At 46.6% G+C, this 22,033-nt stretch overlaps 1 protein-coding gene across 5 annotated transcripts in view; it reads right to left on the bottom strand.

Annotated features, from left to right (window-relative positions):
* The window catches only part of CENPE (centromere protein E), a 1,295,748-nt gene that overhangs the window by 998,666 nt on the left and 275,049 nt on the right, over positions 1-22,033 (bottom strand). For all 5 annotated transcript variants that reach the window (XM_069241483.1, XM_069241500.1, XM_069241509.1 and 2 more), the window contains one exon: positions 11,508-11,685. In XM_069241483.1, coding sequence (XP_069097584.1) covers positions 11,508-11,685 — 178 coding nt within the window. The remainder of the gene's footprint in view (positions 1-11,507; positions 11,686-22,033) is intronic.

The raw sequence follows: 22,033 nt of genomic DNA, 5'->3' as shown, positions 1-22,033 counted from the left end.
GGATTACTGTCTGGAAGGGGAGGCAAGGACTTACCTCCTCCAAATTCAGACAGTTGGACCACTGGACAGTCTAGGTCACTTGGGTCCATCACCTGTGTTCCAGGGGCCACGCTCATCAGGATGAGAGGGGACCCAGAGTACCGGTGAAGCTGAAGTCTGGTGCCTGTTGGAGCAGGGGGAAGATTCCATCGACCCACAGAGATTTCTTCGTGGCTTCCAGTGCAGGGTGAAGCTAGGCAGCCCCCGGAGCATGCACCACCAGGAAACAGTCAAGAAAGCCAGCGGGATTAGGTGCTACAATGTTGCTGGTAGTCTTCTGACTTTGTTGCAGTTTTGCAGGCGTCCTGGAGCAGTCAGTGGTCGATCCTTGGCAGAAGTCGAAGAGAGCAGCGCAGAGGAACCATGATGGATTCTTGCAAGTCGTAATCTCAAGAGAAGCCCACAGGAGAGACCCTAAATAGCCCCCAGGGGAGGATTGGCCACCTAGCTAGGTATGCACCTATCAGGAGGGGTCTCGGACGTCACCTGCTGGCACTGGCCACTGAGAGGCCTCCAGAGTGCCCTCACACCTCTGAAAACAAGATGGCAGAGGTCTGAGACACACTGGAAAAGCTCTGGGCACCACCCCTGGGGTGGTGATGGACAGGGGAGTGGTCACCTCCCTTTCCTCTGTCCAGTTTTGCACCAGAGCAGGGACTGGGGTTCCCTTAACCGGTGTAGGCTGGCTTATGCAAGGAGGGCACCATCTGTGCCCTTCAAAGCATTTCCAGAGGCTGGGGGAGGCTACCCCTCCCCAGCCTTTAACATCTGTTTCCAAAGGGAGAGGGTGTAACACCCTGCTCTCAGAGGAAATGCTTTGTTCTGCCTTCCTGGGACTGGGCTGCCCAGACCCCAGGAGGGCAGAACCCAGTCTGTGCTATGAGGTGGCAGCAGCTGTGTAAGTCCTGTGTAAGGGGTTGTCTGATCTCCCTATGGGTGGCAAAAGTGCCTTACTGGAATCAACCCCTTTTGCAGGCCTTTGTTAAGGATTTTCCCCCTTCGCATAATTCCCGTGAACTGGAGCTCTCCCATGGACGTAGCTGTCTTGCTGTTCTTTTTCAGCTGGTTCAGAGTTTTGTCAACTGCCCTTCCAAATAGCTGTTTGCCATCGAAAAGGGATTAACAAATGTTTGCTTGCACTTCCAGTTTGAAACCTGAAATTCTGAGCAAGGAGTTGCAGCGTAGGGTGAAAGCAGTAACTTGCCTGCTGGATGTGTCCACCACATCTTATGCTGACTTTAGGCATGTGCTGGCTAGGTTTTTACCCTCTTCCACCAGATAAGTCGCTCTTTTCCTATTGTTTCAGGAGCTGTTTCTTTAAATCCGCCAACTCCTCCTAGTTTTCGTAGGCAGAGATTTAGGAGTCTTAGAATTTGTGGTGCACCATTCATTTGCTGCACTTTGCTCAAATTTTCTGGTCAAGAATTCGATTCTTTTGCTCTCCTTATCTGGAGGTGGACCAGAAGTTGATGGGATGTTGGCCCTTTTCTGGCTGTAGCTGTGGTAGTCTCAGCTGGCACAGAACCTTCAATGTAGGTCAGATCTTTTGAGAATAACTTATTTCTTCTCTGCCCTTAGAGTGACCGCTCTGCAAGTGGCCAGTTCTTTGAAGACCTCCCTACCCTGGTCTAAACACTTGCCAGCATTGGCAAATATTGACTCGAACTGTGTGGGCAGAAGTATTTCCAGTGCGAAAGAGAACTGTGGTTTTCCTTCTTTCCATTGAACACTATATTAGTCTGCTGCCTTTTTTATCATGTGGTTGTAGATGCCGATGTCATATGGTGGTGGTGGTCTTGATGAGTAGCAGTCTACTTCAGGTGAATTTGTGTCTATGTCCTGCCATTGTACCTCTGTGTACTTCTAATACTTCTGAACCGTGATAGAACCCAGTCATCTCATCCTCCTTCATAGAAGAGTTCCTTCTTGTTGAGGTTTGGATGTTAAGGGCGACTCAAAGTCTTTGATGCTTAACTCTCCCAGTTCTTTCGGAATTCTAAATTCCTTCTGACTTTCGTCAAAGTCCTTGCGTTTCTGCAGCAGAACCACAATCTCTGCCTCAGGCCATCTTTTCTTTTTCTCAATCTTGACTGCCCGTAGTTCAGTGTTGATTCTCGACCGTCTTACTCTTTGATGTCAAGGAGTTCACCCACCCCCACAGAAATCTGTTGTCGAGCTTCTATGCTCCAAACATGACCTTTCGTGTTTTGGTGTCTAAACCTCTTTTCTGGTACATCTTTCAATGACTTGGATGGAGATTTTCCTCCTGAGGTCTCTTTCAAGGGTTTACAGGGGTATCTCAGGTCATGGCTGCAGTCATCGAGTGATTCAACACAGAGGCTCTTAAGTCCGTTTTATACAACTCTGGCATGGTTTCAAGGTGGCTGGTTCTCTAACTTCAGGCCTGAATGTATTTTTGCCAACCTGGGGTTCAACATCAGCGCTCTCTAGGTCGACTTTCATTGATTCCCTTCTGCTACTCCAGCAACATTCTCCTTCTCATTGTGTTACAGTTCTCACTTCAAAGGAAGCACACCAATGTCACAAGGGGACACCAAACGGAGGTACGTTGACACCCAACAAAAAAAAAAACAAAAAAAAAGAATAAGGACTTAAAAAAATGTGTATGATTCCAGGCCCAACCATTAGACGGCAGAATAATGCACAGCATGTGAATCCAGAAAAGATTTACGCTGCAATAATCTTATTGTGCTCTTCTCTCAATCACTTTCTTTAGCTGAGATAGAACATATCAAGTGCAACAGTGAGGTAAAAACAGCAATGAAACAGAGCATTTCAGTTACTAACACAGGCACACAAATGTAGGCTATTACAACAGGCAACAGCTAGAACTTGGTTTCAGTGAAGGCAGAAGTACTGTTTTCATCACAGCCACCAACAAGAAATCAACTGGAAAAAGTAAATGTGCTTTAAGTACTCTGATTTAATTAGTATTAGATGTCAGAAGGTTTTCAGAAGCAGAAAATGGGAGTATGGGAACCCCAATAAAAGCAAGTATTGGGGTCATATATACACTGTATACATTTTTAAGCACCAGAAAGCTGGCCATCAACTTTGTCCTGTCTGGTGCAGTTGATGTACGACAACACCGCACACCTGGGGTTCAGCAAACATCGTTTTCTCCTCCTTTGGTGGATGCACAAGAGGGAATAAAGACGGAAGAGTAAGACTGGGCTATGTGAAATGCAGAAAAAACTTTGGATAAGGTTGGACATGTACAGACCCATTTATCCTGGCCACTTATATTGGCCTAAAACTGATGGCCACACAAACCTTCAGAAGTAAACCGAACCACAACCACAATCAAAACAAAATAGATTAAGTTGAGCCAGGGATCTGTGCACTGGCTATAATGCAGATGGTATCAAGAAAAAGTAAAAACAAAATTAAAATACCACTGAGGAATAATCAGCAGAGTGAGAGGGAACAAGTTAAGCACACCCTTCAGAAAAAAGCGCAGATCGATGCGATTTAAACAGGTATGGCAGGCAGGTAGCTCTCAGGCCTAAAAAGCCTAATTATATTGGAGTGAGGGTGCTACGGAAGCTAAGGAGGACACTAACATTTGTCAAAATATGAAACTTGAATTAAAGTCCAAGGCCTCTGCATTCTTCAAACTACAGTTCTATGATGCAACCCCATCTGAAGCTGAACCAGACGAGTAGAAAATGTTACTCTTCTGGTTAAGTACTGAAGCCACTGACATTGTGTAAGCCCATGTATACGCCAATTTCAGTATTGTACAGCAGCAGGAAGCTATCAAACTCAGAGTCCTCATCCTCTGTGCAGCCATAGACTTTATCCTCAATAGCGAAGATATTTGAACCCAAATCAAAAATCTCCAGGACACAGATTTGGTTGCTGGGGAGAAGTTCACAATCAAGCACCTAATAAAAAAAGTAGCCTTTAACTCCTCCTTTGCACACTGGTAACAGTCTCCCCTATCTACTAACTAGATAGCCATGAAGAACACAACTTTGAATTAATAAATAATCTTTGGAGACAAAAGTGGCCAATGCAGCAATTTCAGTCTGTAGTAGTGTGCATGTTGAGAATTGTGTTTTGAGGATATCAAACTACATGAACAGCATTCTAGCCCTATCATGTCCAATACCTTTTCGTTATCTGTGCAGCATCAACACTGTAATAGCACTGACTAATGTCACATTGAGTGTTTTTTCAAACTGGCATTTTGAAAATTTGCCAATTAAACAATTTCTTGGCCAGGTTCGGAGACTAGTTTAGGAGTCCCCACAGTACTGCTTTTTATTCATAATGACCTGCACAGTATTGCATTTTATGTATTATGGCCACAGTTTTGTCCTTCTCAATTATACCCCATTTCTCTGCACTCATTATGTGTGCCTTAATACCTGCACCCGCAATGCTGCTTATTAATCATAGCCCTGCAGTGCAGCTAGTTAGTTATTAGGCAAATAGAATTCTGCTACTTATTAATCATTTCCACCTCAGTACTACACCTTTTTAGGTCTCTCCTACAAACTTCTATTGAGTACAATCCCAATAGTTAAAGTAAGTCTGAGTTTTGGGTCAACTCATTACTTATTTCCAATCGCATTTCCTCGATTCTTCTGACAGCTTTGCTTTTGACTTCCTTACCTTCCACCCCGCTTCTCCATTGAGCCTCCTGTTTTTTTTTTCTCTTTCATAACTTTTTCTGGTGTAGGAAATTAGCATTTTTCAGACATGGTCACCATCACCTTTTCCCTGGTCAGTGTGTTTTTACTATAGTACACTGGGATCCTGCTAACCAGGACCCCAGTGTCTGCTCTCTCCTCTAAATTTGATTGCTGGTAAACGTTTACACCCCACAACTGGCATACTGGTGCACCCTTGTAAGTCTCTAGTATATGGTACTTTGGTACCCAGGGCATTGGTACACCAGGGGACTCCCATGGGCTGCAGCATGTATTGTACCACCTATGAGAGCCCATTCAAACTGTATGCAGGCCTGCCATTGCAGCCTCGGTGAAATGATGCATGCACCTTTCCCTCAAGATATAATGCTTGCCTTAGATCCTGGTCACTGTACTTAGACGCTGGAAGTCACCCCCCTCTGGTAGGCTCTTCACAGTCCAAGGGCAGAGTGCATGTCCCAAAATGTGAGGGTACCCCTGCATGAGTAGAGTACACCTACAAACCCCAGACTCCATTCGCTGGGCTTTGTATGTGCGGGGAAGCCATCCTAAGGTATGTAGTGGACACTGGTCAACACAAGTGTTCCAACTACATAATGGCTTCTCAGAGCCTAGGCATGTTTGGTATCAAACATGTTGGAATCATGCAACTACACAGATTCCAGTGCTAGTTGCATGATTCCATATACATCTTCTGCTCCTGACCTCTGGAACCGCTGCTTGTCTGCATTGGAACTTAAACAAGACTGTATCCAGTTGGGAGAGCACCCACTGCAACATTGTTTCTCCAGCTCCTGCAACATCTGTGGCTGTGTATCCTCCAGGGTCACAAGGACTCTGTTTGGATCCAAGAAGCAAGAAGAAATTTCCCTTGGAGTGATGGAGTCACTCCCCTGCATCCACATGCACCTCAAGACCGCGACCAGCTGGTGCACCCTGCTGTCACATGGACATCGAAAGGCTCTGCAACACAGGCGGTGGTGGTTCTGTGGCCCTCCTTGGCTCCCTCTTATCTTCTGATCCATGTGGGAGACTGTGGTCCCCTGCTGCCGCCACTGGAACATAACCCCTGTGCACCACAACTGCTGCTCTTGCCAAGATTTGCTTGCACTTCTTCCAAGGAGATCATAAAGTTCCAAGAAGCCCCAACCTCCAGCACTCTGCAACTCCAGGATCAGCTTCCACTCTGCAACTCCTCTGACGTGGGACTCCTGTTTTGTTCTGCTGTTGAGGCCTCCCTGCGACTCCCTATGCCTGCTGCCAGTGGGTCACTCATGGAGGCACCATTGACTACGGCTGGCTTTCCTTCCTGCTGAAGGCCTGCCCTGACTTTCTTCCAAGGGTCAAGTCACTAGGCCCTTGCTGGTCCTCAAAAACCTACAACTTAGCTTGCAACTACAACTTGCATTTGCCAAGGCCTGTTGGTGGTTCTGCTGGTCACGGACCCTCCTGCAATCCAGCGACCGATGTGGGACAGCTCATGGCCGACACCAAGGATCTCCTGCATCCTACTGGACTCAACAGCTGGACTTCTTCACTGACCTGCAGAAACTTCACCTCCAAGAGGATGGGCATTACTGAGTGGTCTGGACACGGTCCTCCTTTTTCTGGTTCTTCACGCGTGGAATCCAACTTCTGGTTCCATCGACCTGGTCCACGGGTCGCAACAGCAGCTGGACAACTGAGGCTTCAAATGACTCCAAAGAGGGTTTCCGATGCCACTTCGTGAAGTGGCATCGGAAACCCTCCCACGCATCTGGGCTCCCTGGTGTAGATGCTCTGGTCTTCTGGGTATCCATGAGTGGAGCCACTCTCCAACCTTCCTTGTGTCAAATGGCTTCATCAGGGTCTACTGGGAAGGGTCCTGAATCTATAAAAACCCAACCGCAACAGTCCTATGTTAGCCTATGAGACACTCGGCTCGATACCCACTCTGCACACAGGCGCATGTTGGATTAGTTACTTACCTCTGGTGTTTTCTTACTCCCCCAGCCCCTAAGATCTTATCACACTTACCTTGGTTGGGCACCCCCATTCTTATACCACTTAATATATGGTTTGGTTCCCCCCCAACAGAGACCCAAGTATTTCTATGCTGTTTCTGATTATTTCTAAGTGTATATATTGTATGTAGATATCTCCAAGTGGAGATCCTTAGTGTTGTAATAAAGAAACCTTTATTTTTGCAACACATGGTGTGGTTCTTTCTTGTGTATAGTTATAACTATTGTGGTATTGCAAATGTTTTACACTCCTCCTAGGCAAGCATTAGTCACTCACCACAGCTACCCCTAAACAGCTCTTGCAATCTGGATATCTAAACACTATCACTAAGGGTTGACTGGACTCTGTATACAGTGCCACACCATAGTGTATAGGTGTACACTATAAACTGACCCTGCCTCCTAAATCTGGCAGTTACAATTTCCTACCAACAAGCCCTTTTCTCCAACTGTGCTTTACATCATGTGTATATATTTTTAATTGATCTCTTGAAGATCAGTGTCCACCTTCTTGAAATGGTAAATTAAAACAATACACACACTATCTATCTATATATCTATCCTTGTGCTGGTGATAATAGCTATAGTCTGTTCCTTTTTTGCAGATACAGTTCAGTACCTGCAAAAAGCATTGGCAAAGCCAGCACCTCAGCTAATGTTTTTCAAAATTGAGACCTATTGGTGTTGCCAATGCTTATTATGTACGTCGCTCTGATCTAGTTAGTGGACTTGTGTTCTTGGCTGTTATTTGCTTACCGCGCTAACAGCTTCCCATATTTCTTAGTCCTGATGCCGCACACTATTAACCCTACCCCTTAACTTAGGTCTTTCTACTGCTTCTTCCTTTCCTTCTGTGTCTTTTTTTTATATATATATCTCCTTGCCAACCAGATACCTCCGTTACTGCTACATATTTAGTACTGTCATTTGGTTAATAAGATTAATAGGACCTCTACATTTGATCTTTTTCTTCCTTTACACTCTTCTGCCAACACTTTGAGATAGCCTTAGAGCAGCTTAAGTGCTATACAACTGACTGATGTGACTCATACTGGTTTTCTGGTTGGGCTTCAAGCATTGCAGAAAGTGCTTCAAAAAGATGTCTCTTTCTGACCCCCGGGAGAGTTGTATGTTTGGTCTATGGTCCGGCAATGATGCCACGACCTGGGACTCTAGAGCCTCAATTCATCTCAGGCAGGTCAAGTTAATGTTTAGCTAAGCTTGGAGGGCAACTCCAAAATGGAAAAAAATATATAATAATAAATCCCTCTTGGCCAATATCACATTGTAGAACAATTATTATTCTTTCTCTTCTGCACCCAGTTCGCAAGCGCTTATTCGAGCAAAATTGCATTTGAATAAAATCTCTACAGATAGGGCTTCCTCTATTTTACTTCGTAGTAGTGCTCGCTAATATGGCGATCTCAATAAAGTTGCAAAGCTCCTTGCTAATCATTTAAAGATTCTGAAACGACATACCCGACAGCACCCCAGGGCATCCCAGCTAGTGGAGATGCCCGCCCTTCTGTTCACTGCCCCCACTTTTAGCAGCAAGGCTGGAGAGATTATGAGGAAAACAAGGAGTAGCCACCCACCAGTCAGGACAGCCCCTAAGGTGCCATGAGCTGAGCTGACTCCCGCCTTTAGAAATCCTCCATCTTGACATTGTAGGATTCCCCCAATACGAATAGGGATGTGCCACACTCCCATCGGGGAGGAGGCACAAAGAGGGTGTAGCCACCCTCCAGGACAATAGCCATTGGCTACGGTCCCCCAGACCTAAACACACTCCTAAATCGAGTATTTAGGGGCGAGTCTGAACCCAGGAAAACAGATTCCTGCAATCTACAACAAGGAGGACTGCTGACATGAAAGCCCCGCAGAGACAGAGACACCAACTGACTTGGCCCCAGCCCTACCGGCCTGTCTCCAGACAAAGAACCTGCACAGCGACGCATCCAACCGTGAACAGCGACCTCTGAGGACTCAGACGATTGCCCTGAACTCAAAGGACCAAGAAACTCCAGAGAGCAGCAGCACTGTTCAAAAACAGAAACAACTTTGCAACATTTTAGCAACTTTTAAAGAACTCTCTTGCCATCGGAAGCATGAGACTTCTCACTCTGCACCAGACACCCCCGGCTCGAGCTTCAATGAACTAACACCACTGAGATGACTACGTGAGTACCCTGAGTTGACCCCCCTGTACTCCCTACAGTGACGACTGCAAAGAGGAGCCAGACCTGCCTGGTAACAAGGAACCAGACGCCTGGACCAAGCATTGTACCCGCAGGACCGAGAAGAACCACTTACCAGTACAAGAGTGACCAGCAGGCAGCCCACATCCTAGCCGAGTAGGTGGCTGGCCCAAGAAGCTCCCCTGTGCCCTGCCTGCAACACGTAAGTGACCCCCGGGTCCCTCCATTGCTTTCAACAGAAAACCTGACACCTACTTTGCACACTGCACCCGGCCACCCCTGTGCCGCAGTGCTCTACAAAACCCCCCTGGTCTGCTCCCTGAGAACGCGGGTACTTACCGGCCAGCAGACCGGAACCTGAGCACTCATGTTCTCCATAAGATCCTATGCGTTTTGGGCCCTCTTTTGACCTCTGCACGTGACCGGCCCTGTGTTGCTGGTGCGGTGACTTTGGGGTTGCCTTGAACCCCCAATATGGGCTGCCTATACCCAGGAGACTGTGTAAGTGCTTTATTTACCTGAGAAACCTAACCAAACTTACCTCCCTCAGGAACTGTTGATCTTTGCACTGTGTCCACTTTTACAATAGCTTATTGACATTTTAACCATAACTGTGTGTACTACTGCTTTGAATCAAAGTTCTTTACTTACCTTTGTGAAGTACCTTGCATTTTATGTAGGTACCTCAAATCTTGACTCTTGTGGTTCTAAAATAAATTAAGAAAATATATTTTTCTACATAAAAACTATTGGCCTGGAGTTGTCTTTGAGTGTGTGTTTCTCATTTATTGCCTCTGTGTGTACAACAAATGCTTAACACTACCCTCTGATAAACCTACTGCTCGACCACACTACCACAAAATAGAGCATTAGTATTATCTAATGTTGCCACCATCAACCTCTAAGGGGAACCCTTGGACTCTGTGCACGCTATCTCTCACTTTGAGATAGTATATACAGAGCCAACTTCCTACAGGCACCCATGACAAAATACTGACCATAAACAAAGAGCATTGAGTTTCATTAGCTTGGCACACCATGAAAGGATTCAGAAAAGTAATTAGTGCCTTTTCAGGGCCTATGAAGTTTAAGCAAATTTATTTGAAAATTGTGCTTCAAAATGCATTATATGACCACATTCTTTTCACAATTTTCTTGGGTGAGGAGGGAACCAGTTAGCATAGGCCTGGCTTTTTGGCTTTGCTTGCTCACTACAATACAGGGTAGGATTAATTCCCAGAAATTTCAAAGATCAAATCAACATAGCGGATATATAAAATGGATGTTTGTGATGTCATCATGGTTGCGGTTATATAACATGAGTGGAAGAAAGAAAATAAAACAAGATCAAGGGTCACGTGTCACTTTCTTTGTTGTCACTAGGGTCACTTCCGCTACCCTTGGCATTTTGGTGAATTGACACATGCTAACAAAAAACAAGCACACCTACAGTCCAATACAACATAGCTCCTGTCAGCACATCAGTAAGTCCACAGAGAGGTCATGGGGGCATTAACTGACAAAGAATGACCCTTTGGTGACTAAAATCAGAATCAAAGTAGTGGAATGAACAGTGTCAGTCTATTCCATTCTTGGAGAAATCACTCTTAGTGATGGAATAAATCTGATTCAATGAACATGTAATCCCCACCCTGTTTGGAACTGCCACTTGTTAGACTGCAGCTTCCTGCATGTCCACTGCAGTACTGTACTATCTCCATCATACTCCTGTAGCATTGCAATTTAGTAACATATCTTAAAACAGGCTTTTGGTAGCCTTAGTATTGATATTTCATTCCATCAACATGAAAAAGTCCATCAGTTACTAGACGGATTGGTTAATTCAAGCAAACTGACTAAAAATTCCCAAAAACCAAGACATTTTCAAAGAAATCCATGGATCAAAAAAAGGGGCCAGGTACACTTGGAATAAGTAAACAAAAACTGGAGTTATTTTCGAGCTCCTCTTGTTCACCAAATTAAACTGGCCCTGGCACACCACACGAGGAACAAAAAGAAAAAAAATCCTATTCAATCTTTAATATTTTACTGCCTTAAATGTGCATTTAGTGGTTATTTTTTATGTTCTTACATTGCCAATAAAACACTTTGCCTTTAGGAACAAGATAAAAAAAAAAAATCACAGCACCAAAATTATTTTTTAATTCTGTTACTGTGTTTCACTATCTGCATACCTTTTTGTGTACTGCCTTAAGATGCTCACTATATAAACAGCATTTTCTTTCTGTTGACAATGGGCTACCATTGAAAACGTAGCCTTGTGACAAATCAATACTCTACTAGCCATGATGCTTGCTTACCTCTCACTCACAACCAAAAACAAAGAAAGGAATTCTACATTTCAACCCCATTCTTATATGTTTTATGTTGACATGAATTGTGGATGCACCATTCAACAAACCTAAACACAGAAGAATGACCCTCAATAAATGGTGTGTGGTTCTCCTTAGAGTGTTAATAAAACGTTGGATAAAAATCTTTTACAATGACCTGCAACAGATGAAACACTGGAAGCTCAGCCAGAGTTTCTTTAATATTAGGGCTCTGCAGTGTATCTTAACACATACCTTTTGGAACTTTGCCATCAAGGAGGGAGTTTAGCTTTGTGTTTTCATGAAACGCGTACTGCAACTCTTTCTGCAGATCCACCTGCATTTTTTTATAACGGCCCTTTTCAGATTCCAACTGTCCCTTATACAGCTTTACCTCTTTTTCCATTTGACTGTAAGTATTTGACAGGTCACCCTACAGTAAACAAAAAGGTATGCAAGTAAATACAATTATGATTAATACAGCAAGTAAATTGCAAAGAAAAAGACAAGTAAACTCTGCAGTAGAGGAGTACCAACGATATATATTAACTTCTATAAAAAATAAAATAAAAAAAAGTTATGTTTTTTGCTGGGTTGAGTCCATTCCCATAGGAGAGCTTTCAACAGCATTGGACAGTATACTTTTCACAGGCTCTGAAATGAGACCGCCTTTGAGTAGACAATGGGCAGACATTAGCTAACCTGCTGTTTGAATACAGGACCCTCCCAGTTCCATCATATAGGGTTACACAAGGACCAACCTTGTCCCATACAGCCACCATGAAAATCCAAACTAACAGTTAATGATCATGAAATCTGCTTTTACATGCTGGAGGACACCTAAATGTTTCAGGAGAGGATGTATTGGCAGGTGTTGAGTGGTTTTTCTGAGAATGATCAGGTTGGAAATATGGCTCCGAATTATGCTGCTGCTTGAAAAGACAAATCTTGACAGACGCAAGGTAGCACTGATCATAAGTGCCAGAAGGCAAATCGTGGACTAGTCGAGCACCATGGGCCACTGCGCAACAGGGAGCAACATCAAGGGCCCTTTACCTACTCCCTCCCCCCCAGTAAGGTCTGCAAACACCCAGAAAGCCTTTCCTGCTGCTCCCAAATTGTTTTGGGAGCACATGGAGGCAGGAGTGCTACCCAAAAGATCTTGGGCTCCAATGCAACACAGACTTGAGCTTGACAACATCTATGAGTTGCACAAGCTAAAAGGGCTTGAAGTAGAAGTTACTTACACTTGGTAACGATATATCTGGTAGAGACATATTCTAGCTGCAGATTCCTTACCTTTAAATTTCCCCAGGCGTGAGCCTGGATCTGGAGATTTTTTCTTAAAGCAGTACCCCTGCGCGCCGGTAGGCGGCGTCTTTCAACTCCGCAGGCGTCGGCACCCTGATGACACGGTCGTATATAGACACCACCCCAGAGATCTGACGTCAGTTTCTTTTCACAACTTTCCACGCCAGTATCGCGGTTCCATGAAGAACACTGAGAATGATGCGCCAAAACTAGGGCCATTAGAGAGAAGTACCTGTCCCTAGAAATCAGTTCGCAGTGCGGGAAGGATAAGGAATCGGCAACTAGAATGTGTCTCTACCAGATATATTGTTATCAAAGGTAAGTAACTTGTACATCTGATAGAGAATTCTAGTTGCAGATTATTTACCTTTGAACAGATACCCGAGCAATACCATCCTCGGTGGGGGGCTGCAAACTAAGATCACACCAAAAAATCCTGCAGGACAGAGCTGCCAAAATAGTCGCCCCTGCGACCTGCCTGTCCAGGAGATAGTGCTTGGTGAACATATGTAAGGACACCCATGTTGCAGCCTGACATATCCAGGACTGGAACTCCACGTGCTAACCCTGTGGTAGCAGCAGTTGCTCTGGTAGAATGAGCGCGCAAAGCTTCAAGGGGTTGCTTTTTCACCAAAGCGTAGCACACCTTGATGCAGTGGACAACCATCGTGAGATGGTCCTCTTCTGCACCACCTTCCCTTTCTTCGCACCCACATATCCCACAAAGAGTTGATCGTCCACCCGGAAATATTTGGTGCGATTGAGATAGAATGCCAACGCTCTTTTTGGATCCAGACGGTGGAGTTTCTCCTCCTCATGTGTGGGATGTGGGGGTGCACAAAAAGTAGGTAAGGTGAAAGATTGGCCTACGTGAAAAGGCATTACGACTTTGGGAAGAAAGGAAGCCTTGGTATGAATCACCGCTGTCAGGCTGCACTGCTAGGAATGGTGGGTTCAGAGAAGGCCTGAAACTCACTCACTCTGCGAGGAGAAGGCTGTTTTAAGTGTTAAGAGCCATAAATGACAATTGTGGAGTGGCTCGAAAGAAGCACACACGAGGTATGTGAGGACCAAATTCAAATCCCACGGGGGAATGATGAACGGGAGTAATCATACGAGTCAGGTCTTTAAGAATCCACCCAACCAAGGGACATTTTTCAAAGAGAAGGTTGGTCTGGTAGCCTAAAGCAAGCAGAGAAGGCAGACAAATATCCCTTCAGGGTACCTAGAGTAGAGCCCTGCTGGGCAAAAGAGATAATAAGGAGGAGAGGTGCAGAGACGGGATCAACAAATTAGTTGATAAACCATGCCACAAATTTCTTCCAATGACAGGCATATACCATTTTGGTGGAGGGACTCCAGGCTGCCAAGATGACAGACTTCATGTGGAATGTCAAAAGCTGTCAACTGTCGCCTCTCAATCTCCATGCAAGGAGGCGGAGACTGGGCAGGTTCAGAAGATCCTTAATAATGGGCAGTCTGATCAGAGGATCGATGGCCATGCTCAAGAACTCCGGATACCAGACTCTTCATGCCCAGTCCGGGGCTACCAAGATTACTGGGGCCCGGTCTTGCCTGATCTTCTGAACTCTGGGCAGAAGTGGTATTGATGAGAAGGCATACAGGAGGCCTGAGTTCCACTCGTGATGAAAAGCGTCGCCGAGCGAGTGCTGCCTTGGAAACGCCAACACGCAAGACAGCTGACATTGCAAAGAGATCTAACCAAGGCTCTCCCCACTGCTAAAAGAGACCTTGCGCCACCTCCGGATGGAGACGCCATTCGTCTTAGACTATGCATCAATGGATGAGTTTGTCTACTCTGGCGTTTAGAGAGCCCGCCAGATGTTGAACCACCAGGGAAATGCCCTGGTGTTCCAGCCATGTCCAGAAGTGAAGAGCCTCTTGACAAAGGGTCCATGGCCCTGTTTGTTGCCCTACCACATGGCAGTGGAGTTGTCAGTGAACACCTGCACCACTTTCCCTTTGAGAGAAGGGAGGAATGCTTTCAATCCAAGTCAGATCATGCAGAGCTCCAAAAGGTTGATGTGGAGCCCAGACTCCGCCGGAGACCAGAGGCCTCTGATCTCCGCCTCCACTGTCCCATCCCAGGAGTGATGCATCTGTCACTACTGTGAGATCTGGTTGGGGGAAGAGAGAGGGATCTGCTCTAGACCAAATCTGGATTAGACAACAACCACTGCAGGTCTTTCGCAGTTCTCTCCGAGATCTGAACCATGTCGGAGAGATTCCCCTGATGCAGCGTCCACTGGAACTTCAGGTCGCACTGCAGAGCCCACATATGCCATCTGGCATGTTGGACCAGCACGACGCAGGAGGCCATGAGGCCCAGCAGCCTCAGTCATTCTCACCAAAATTCAGGATCGAAGCTGAAACATTGGTATCATAGCCCGAATATCCTGGACTCGTTTTTTGGGAGGATAAGCCCGAAACTGTACTGTGTCCACAACAGTTCAGATGAAAAGGAGCGTCTGAGAGGGAGTCAGGTGTGACTTCGGCATGTTGATAGTGATCCCCAGCGAATGCAGAAGGTCGTCGTAGTCAGGAGGTGGGAGACTACTTTCTGGGGTGTGTGTCCCTTCAACAGCCAGTCGTCGAGGTAGGAGAAGACTGGGACCACCAACCTGTGCAGATGAGCTGCAACGACTACCATCACTTTCGTGAACACCCGAGGGGCACTGGTAAGGCCAAAGGGGAGCACGGTAAACTGAAAGTGCTCATGACCTACCACGAATCGTAGGTAGGTCAAGGTACAAGACTTTGTGCATCCCTTCTGGGGGTAGGGGGGGGTCAGGGAAATGCACCAGAGGATGAAGATGAAGCCTGGTTGACAAGGCTCTCAGGCATAGGGTGCTGGGCAAGGAAATTTGGGTCATTCGGCACAGGACGGTGGCGGTGGGCAATCGTCCTATTCACAGGAGCCCCAGTGCTGGGTTTGGACCAGGTCCCCAGTAGGACATCCAAGTGCTTCATTGAAGGGAAGAAGGAGTTCAGAGTTGGAGGCCACAGGCAGAAGCACTCCCGTCATAAGGTATGGCTTGAACTCCACAGAAGGAAGCTCAAGGTTCAAAACCTCAGCCGCCCTTCTCACCATCATAGAATAAGACCCTCCCTCCTTTGTAGCCATGGTACGGGGAGAGAAACTGCCAATGTCAGGGGAGGTGTCCAACCCACTGCCATCACCCAAATCCTGCAACCAGTCCAATTCAGGTTCAAGCTGGTCTTTTAAAGAGTCCAGCGACCCCTCTACACTATCCCCATATCTATACCCATATCAATAGGATTCAGGATCAACCCTGGGCACAGCACAGCCCATGGAAAATAGTATTGGTGTCAATCGACGGCATTCCGGCTCATCTGGAATAAGTATAGGATCGATGTCGATTGTGGGTCCAATTGGTGCCAGGAGCGTCGGACGTCAGACCCAACGCCAGGGAAGGTCGCGTTGGAACGACCGGCATCGGGACGGATCTGGAAGCAGATCCTGAGGTGCCCTCTGGAGTTGGGACCAAAGTCACCGACTTCGAACTCGAGAGGGCCCTCACAGACTCCCCTGGGTCTGAAGGCGCAGAGGATGGGTCAGGCTGCCCAAATATGTGGCGCATGGCCACACTCCTTTAGTTGGGCTGGGGTAGCCCCGGCTTCCAGAAATTCAGAGAGGTGCGGAGCAAACCCAGACTGAGGCTCCGAAGACGGAGGCCTAGAGTGTTGATGCTCTTCCCACGTCGTGTGAGCGAAGTGGCAAGGTCCAAGAACGTTATGCCTACTTCCACTTCTTATCTGAATGTCCAGAAGACTTGGACGAAGAAGAATGGGGGTGACGCCGTGACCGGTCTCCTGATCTTCCTCTCGAACAGGAACAACGCAGAGTCGAGTGTCAGACCGCCATGAGCTTCAGGGACCGCTCCCTCAAAGCTTGCGGGTTCATGGCATGACACTTGGAGCACGACTTCTGATCGTGGTCGCACTCCAAACACCAGAGGCACAAGAGGTGCCTCTGGTGACATCATGCGGTGACAGGAGCCGCAGGGCTTGAATACTGTTTTATGGCACATCCCTCGATGCATCAAAACTAGTCAAAAACAAATTCAACAAAACGTAGCAGTAAAAAAAATAAAAATGACTGGGGTAGCTCTTCTCCAGCTGGCGCAGAAAGACCAGAACTGCCAACAGCGCGCCGGGGTGCCGCCTATATAAGACCGCAACATCATCACGGCGACCATGACGCTAACGACGCCCACGGATTTGACCGATTCCACCCAATGGTGCGCAGGGGTACTGCTTGAAGAAACAATCTCCGGAACCAGTCTGGCGCCTTGGGAAATTCAACGGTAAGGAATGTGCAACTAGAAGTCTCTATCAGATTGTTGTCTTATGACGAAGAACGGCTCCAAAAAAGGAAACTCGTGGCCATAGATCAAAAGAGCTGTCACAACAATTACAACCGTGCAATCCATGATTCACAGCAGCTCTGGCAGTAGCTGCTGCCAATCTGGGGCATTTCGAATTTTATTAGCTATGGAACCTTTCTATTAGGAATGACCTTCACAGTTAAGAACTGTTGGTCCATGTTCCCTTTCTTCACAAGCTTTTGGAACCAGCAGTGGCCCTAAACTGACACTGCCAGTAAAGTGTTGCAATTTTACAGTTTCACACGTCAACTTTTTATGCCATGTTAGACGCTGTGCCCCAGCACATGCCAAACAAGACAACTAGGCAGGTGCTGCAAAAAAGATAACAGAAGGTTCCAGAGCACAATTATCACTATTCTGATGTCAAGGAACACCCAAAACCTGCACACTTTGAGAGTTGAGTCATTACCACTCTATTAACTACAGTTCAAGAGGTGGCTGACTGGTAGCTAAGGGATTCTAGTCCAGTGGCAAAACTCCATCTTATCTTGAACCCTGCAGAGAGTCTGTTTATTGGCTCTATTCAAGCAAGCTTCATACATCTCAGTAACATAAGTATTCTATCTTAATATGTGGTACATGGATGAAGGACTTGCATTGCATGTGTGTTGCAAGGTATTGCATGCATTTGTTCCAATACTGAAACAAGTCCTGGACCCCTCTCAAAGTACCTGCATCATTGTTGCCATCTGGACATCTGCACACTAGCATAATCCAAGAGTACTAGGGGTAGAATTACTCAGATTACTTGAGGAAATTGTCCTCTTTGACAGGGTCACCTCCACTTTTTCCTCACCGATACAGATGGGATTGGAAGTGCACTGGATCCCTGCTAACCAGGCCTACGTGCCTGTACTCTTCTCTATAATACGAAAAATGTTCAATTGCAACCCAAATAGCAAACAGCCCTGAGTCCCCCTAGTAAATGGTAAACCTGGTACCCAGGGCATGTGTACTAAAAGAGGGTCCCTGAGGGCATGTATTATGCTAACCTAGGAGACCCACTAAAAAAGAAAAAAAGAAAAAAAGAAAAAAAAGAAACGCATGCAGACTGCCATGCGTCAAATGGTGCAAACCATTCTGAAAACACGACACTGCACTTCCCCTGTGTGCAATGCCCATTCATACTCCATGTACTATATGTACGTCACCGCTACAGGAGGCCTTAGAGCCCTAAAGCAGGGTGCATTATACTTTATCAGGGCACCTCTGCAGGAACAGATGTGTTCTTGTACTGCCTAGTTCCATTGCTACACATTGCAAGTGATCAGGAAGCCATTTTTACGACATCTACTGGGCACTGGTCATTATGAGGTACCCAGCTACATAACAGCTTCACTGAAAATAGTGGTGTTTAGTATCAAAAACCTGATCTTAATAAATTCGTACTGATGCCAGTATCAGCTTTATGATGACTTGCACCCAGATGGCACTTTAGAGGTGCCCCTATATTCCTATCAGTCTCAGTGTGCTGCTGACTGGTGCAGTCCAGCCTGCCACCACAGATGAGTTTCTGACCACAAGTGGGGAGGCACAATAAAAGGAACGCAGCCTGCCTGGAGGAAGGTAATCACACCTCCAGCAGGATGGCTAGTGATTTCACCTATTAGGGCCAGGGGCTTCAGAGCCCCTGCTGCCTTCGATATGCAACCCTGGCTTCCCCCAGTCCTGGGGAAGCCAGCCCCTGCCCTCAGGCTATTTGGCACCAGAGTAGATGAGAAATTAGTTAATCAGGAGACGTGTTTCACTTCTATGCTAGTCATACCCCTATAAGGTGGGCTACCTGAAGTGGACACTTGAAGGATTGCACCATCTTGTTTTTGATGACACTAGGAACTCTGGGTCAGGAAAATGCCCACTCTGAAAGGAAGAGGTCATCTAGGAGGTGTAGTCACCCCAAGGGTAATTATCCAACTGGCTATTACTATACTGTAGGAAGCTGGCTCTGTATATACTATCAAAGTGAGAGATAGTGTGCACAGATTCCAAGGGTTCCCCTTAGAGGTTGATAGAGGCTATAACAGAGAATACTAATGCTCTATTTGTGGTAGTGTGGTCGAGCAGTTAGGCTTATCAGAGGGTAGTGTTAAGCATTTGTTGTACACACACAGGCAATAAATGGGAACACACACTCAAACTCTTAGCTCCAGGCCAATAGGTCCTATATAGAAAAATATTTTCTCATTTTGTTTTAGAACCACAAGATTCAGATATCAATTAAGTACATAAATTGTAAGGTACTTGGCATAGCTAAATGTAGAACTTTGAAGTAAAACATTATTGTACACATTTTGGCATTAAATGGCAATAAGCTATTTTAAAAGTGGACACTGCAAAATTCAACAGTTCCTGGGGGAGGTAAGCAAAGGTTAGTTTGACAGGTAAGCAAAGCACTTACAGGTTCAGTCTCTGGGACATAGTCAGCCCACCGGTGGGGGGTTCAAGTCAACCCCAAACACCCAGCACCAGCAGGCCGGTGAGGTGAAGAGGTCACAGAGGGGCCCAAATAACATAGGCACCTATGGAGACTGGGGGTGCTCCGGTTCCAGTCTGCTAGCAGGTAATTATCTGCGTCCTCGGGGAGCAGACCAGGGGGGTTTTGGTAGAGCACTGGGAGGGTGGGGGTTGTCCCCAAACAGGCACACAAAAATACACCCTCAGCAGCACAGGGGCGGCCGGGTGCAGTGTGCAAACAAAGTGTCGGGTTTGTTATTGAAATCAATGGAGGGGCCGGGGGGGGTCATGCTGGCGATGCAGGCAGGGCACAGGGGAGCTTCTCGGGCCAGCCACCAACTGGGCAACGATGAGGGCCGCCTTCTGGTCACTCCTGCACCTGTAGTTGGTTCCTCTCTGGCCTGCAGGTGCAGTGCTTCTTCCAAGTGTCAGGTTCTTTGTTGCCGGGCTTCACGGTCAGGGGGATCCTCTGGATTCTCTGCTGGTGTCTCCATGGGAGTGCAGGGAGGTAGTCTCAGGTTGGACACGTCGTGGGAGTCGTCTGGGGGTCCTCTCTGAGGTGTTGGTTTCTCTGGACACAGGCTGGGGGCATAGGGTGCACAGCGTTGGGGACTCATGCTTCCAGAGTGAGGTGAAAGTCCCTTTAAAGGTGGTTTCTTCTTGGTTGTTTTGGACAGAGCCGCTGTCCACAGGAGTTTCTTGGTCCTTTAGGTTGGAGGGCAGTCCTCTGAGTCGGCAGAGGTTGCTGGGCCCACCATATAAGTCGCTGTTGCAGGTTCTTTGTATCAGGAGACAGGCCGGTAGGACTGGGGCCAAAGCAGTTGTCTCCTCTGTGGGGTTTTCAGGTCAGCAGTCTTTGTTAGGTTGTCAGGAATCTGATTTCCTGGGTTCAGGGTCACCCCTAAATACTAAATTTAGGGGTGTGTTATGGCTGGAGGGCAATAACCAATGGCTACTGTCCCTGAGGGTGGCTACACCCTCCTTGTGCCTCCTCCCTTTGGGAAGAGGGGGCACATCCCTATTCCTATTGGGCTATATCCTCCAAAACAAGACAGAGGATTTGATACCAAACTTCCCAGTATTCAGTGTAGCCATTATGGAACTGTGGGGTTCGTTTGTGACAAACTCCCAGACCATATACTTAATATGGTCACCCTGTACTTAAAATATCTAGGAATGGGCTCAGACACTGCAGGGCCATATTAGTCATGCAGCCATGCCCTCACCTGTGGTATAGTGCACCCTGCCTTAGGGCTGTAAGGCCTGCTAGACGGGGGACTTACCTATGCCACAGGCAGTATTTTGTGTGCATGGGATCCTGAGGGGGATGCCAGGTCGACTGTCTTTTTCTCCCCACCAACACACACAATCTGTAATGGCAGTGTGCATGTGTTAGGTGAGGGGTCCCTTAGGGTGGCACAACACATGCTGCAGTCCTTAGGGACCTTCCATGGTCACAGGGCCCTCGGTACCACTGATACCTTTTACAAGGGACTTATCTTTGTGCCAGGGGTGTGCCAATTGTGGAAACAATGGTACCATTTTAGAAAAAGAACAATGCTGCTGGGGCCTGGTTAGCAGGGTCCCAACACACTTCTCAGTCAAGTCAGCATCAATATCGGGAAAAAAGTGGGGGCTTAACTGCAACAGGGAGCCATTTTCCTACAGTGATGTGTGGATCTGGTAAGCATAGAAGCAGTATTGAGTAGTGAAAAGTTATGCCGCATATACTGGTCGCAATTTCTTTTTCCTTCTGCAAGTCAACCTAGGAACCATGACAGCCTCCAACTCAAGTGACCAGCTGCCCACAAACACATCTGCACCAGAGCCCCCTCCAACCCAGATGCACAACAACCGACTGCGCCCCTTTGCTTTCAAGACCCTTGCGACCTGAGCCCCCTGTGGGTTCTGCCAGGCTTGTTCCCAAGTTCCCCATCCCAGCCTATGTTCACAGGTGCCCAATGCTCTCTATCGGTGTAGTTTTGAGCCTACCAACCCACCCAGCACATCTGCAAATCTGCTAGTGGTTCTTTGGACCTTGGACCCTCAAGCACCTTAAGTCCCAAAGGGCACCCCAGTACTCTTAATACAAGTACCTGTTTCCAGAGTATGTCTTTCCTCCCACAGGATAACATTACCGTATTTGAGGCTCAGACCTCAAAAATGTTATTCGTGCATTTTTACTGTTTTCATGTAAAATTCTTAACTCAAAGTATTTACCTGATATTGATGATCTTGGTGTCTAAAATATATAACAGTCTTATTTTTATAAAATGGTCTCATATTTCTTTGAGTGTATGCATCATTTATTGACTGTGCTTAACACTCCCCTCTGATAAGCCTAAAATGATCACACTACCACTAAGAGCACTAGGGATTATTTAAGTAAGACTTGTAATCCCAATAGGAGTCGTCTGGACTTTTTTGCATGGTATGCCCTTACATTGGTCCACTACATAAAAAGGCAGCTTCCTACAAAACACTTACCCTCCTTTCAGACTGGGCTCAAATTTAGGAAATTATGCAGTCTATTCCAAAGTATTTAAGCTGCAGCAGGGTCTACCTCAGGGCTCATCCCAGAGTCCA

The sequence above is a fragment of the Pleurodeles waltl genome, chromosome 1_2 (genome assembly GCF_031143425.1).
Source record: "Pleurodeles waltl isolate 20211129_DDA chromosome 1_2, aPleWal1.hap1.20221129, whole genome shotgun sequence".
Classification (NCBI taxonomy): Eukaryota; Metazoa; Chordata; class Amphibia; order Caudata; family Salamandridae; genus Pleurodeles; species Pleurodeles waltl.
This window is presented reverse-complemented; position numbering and strand designations above follow the sequence as displayed.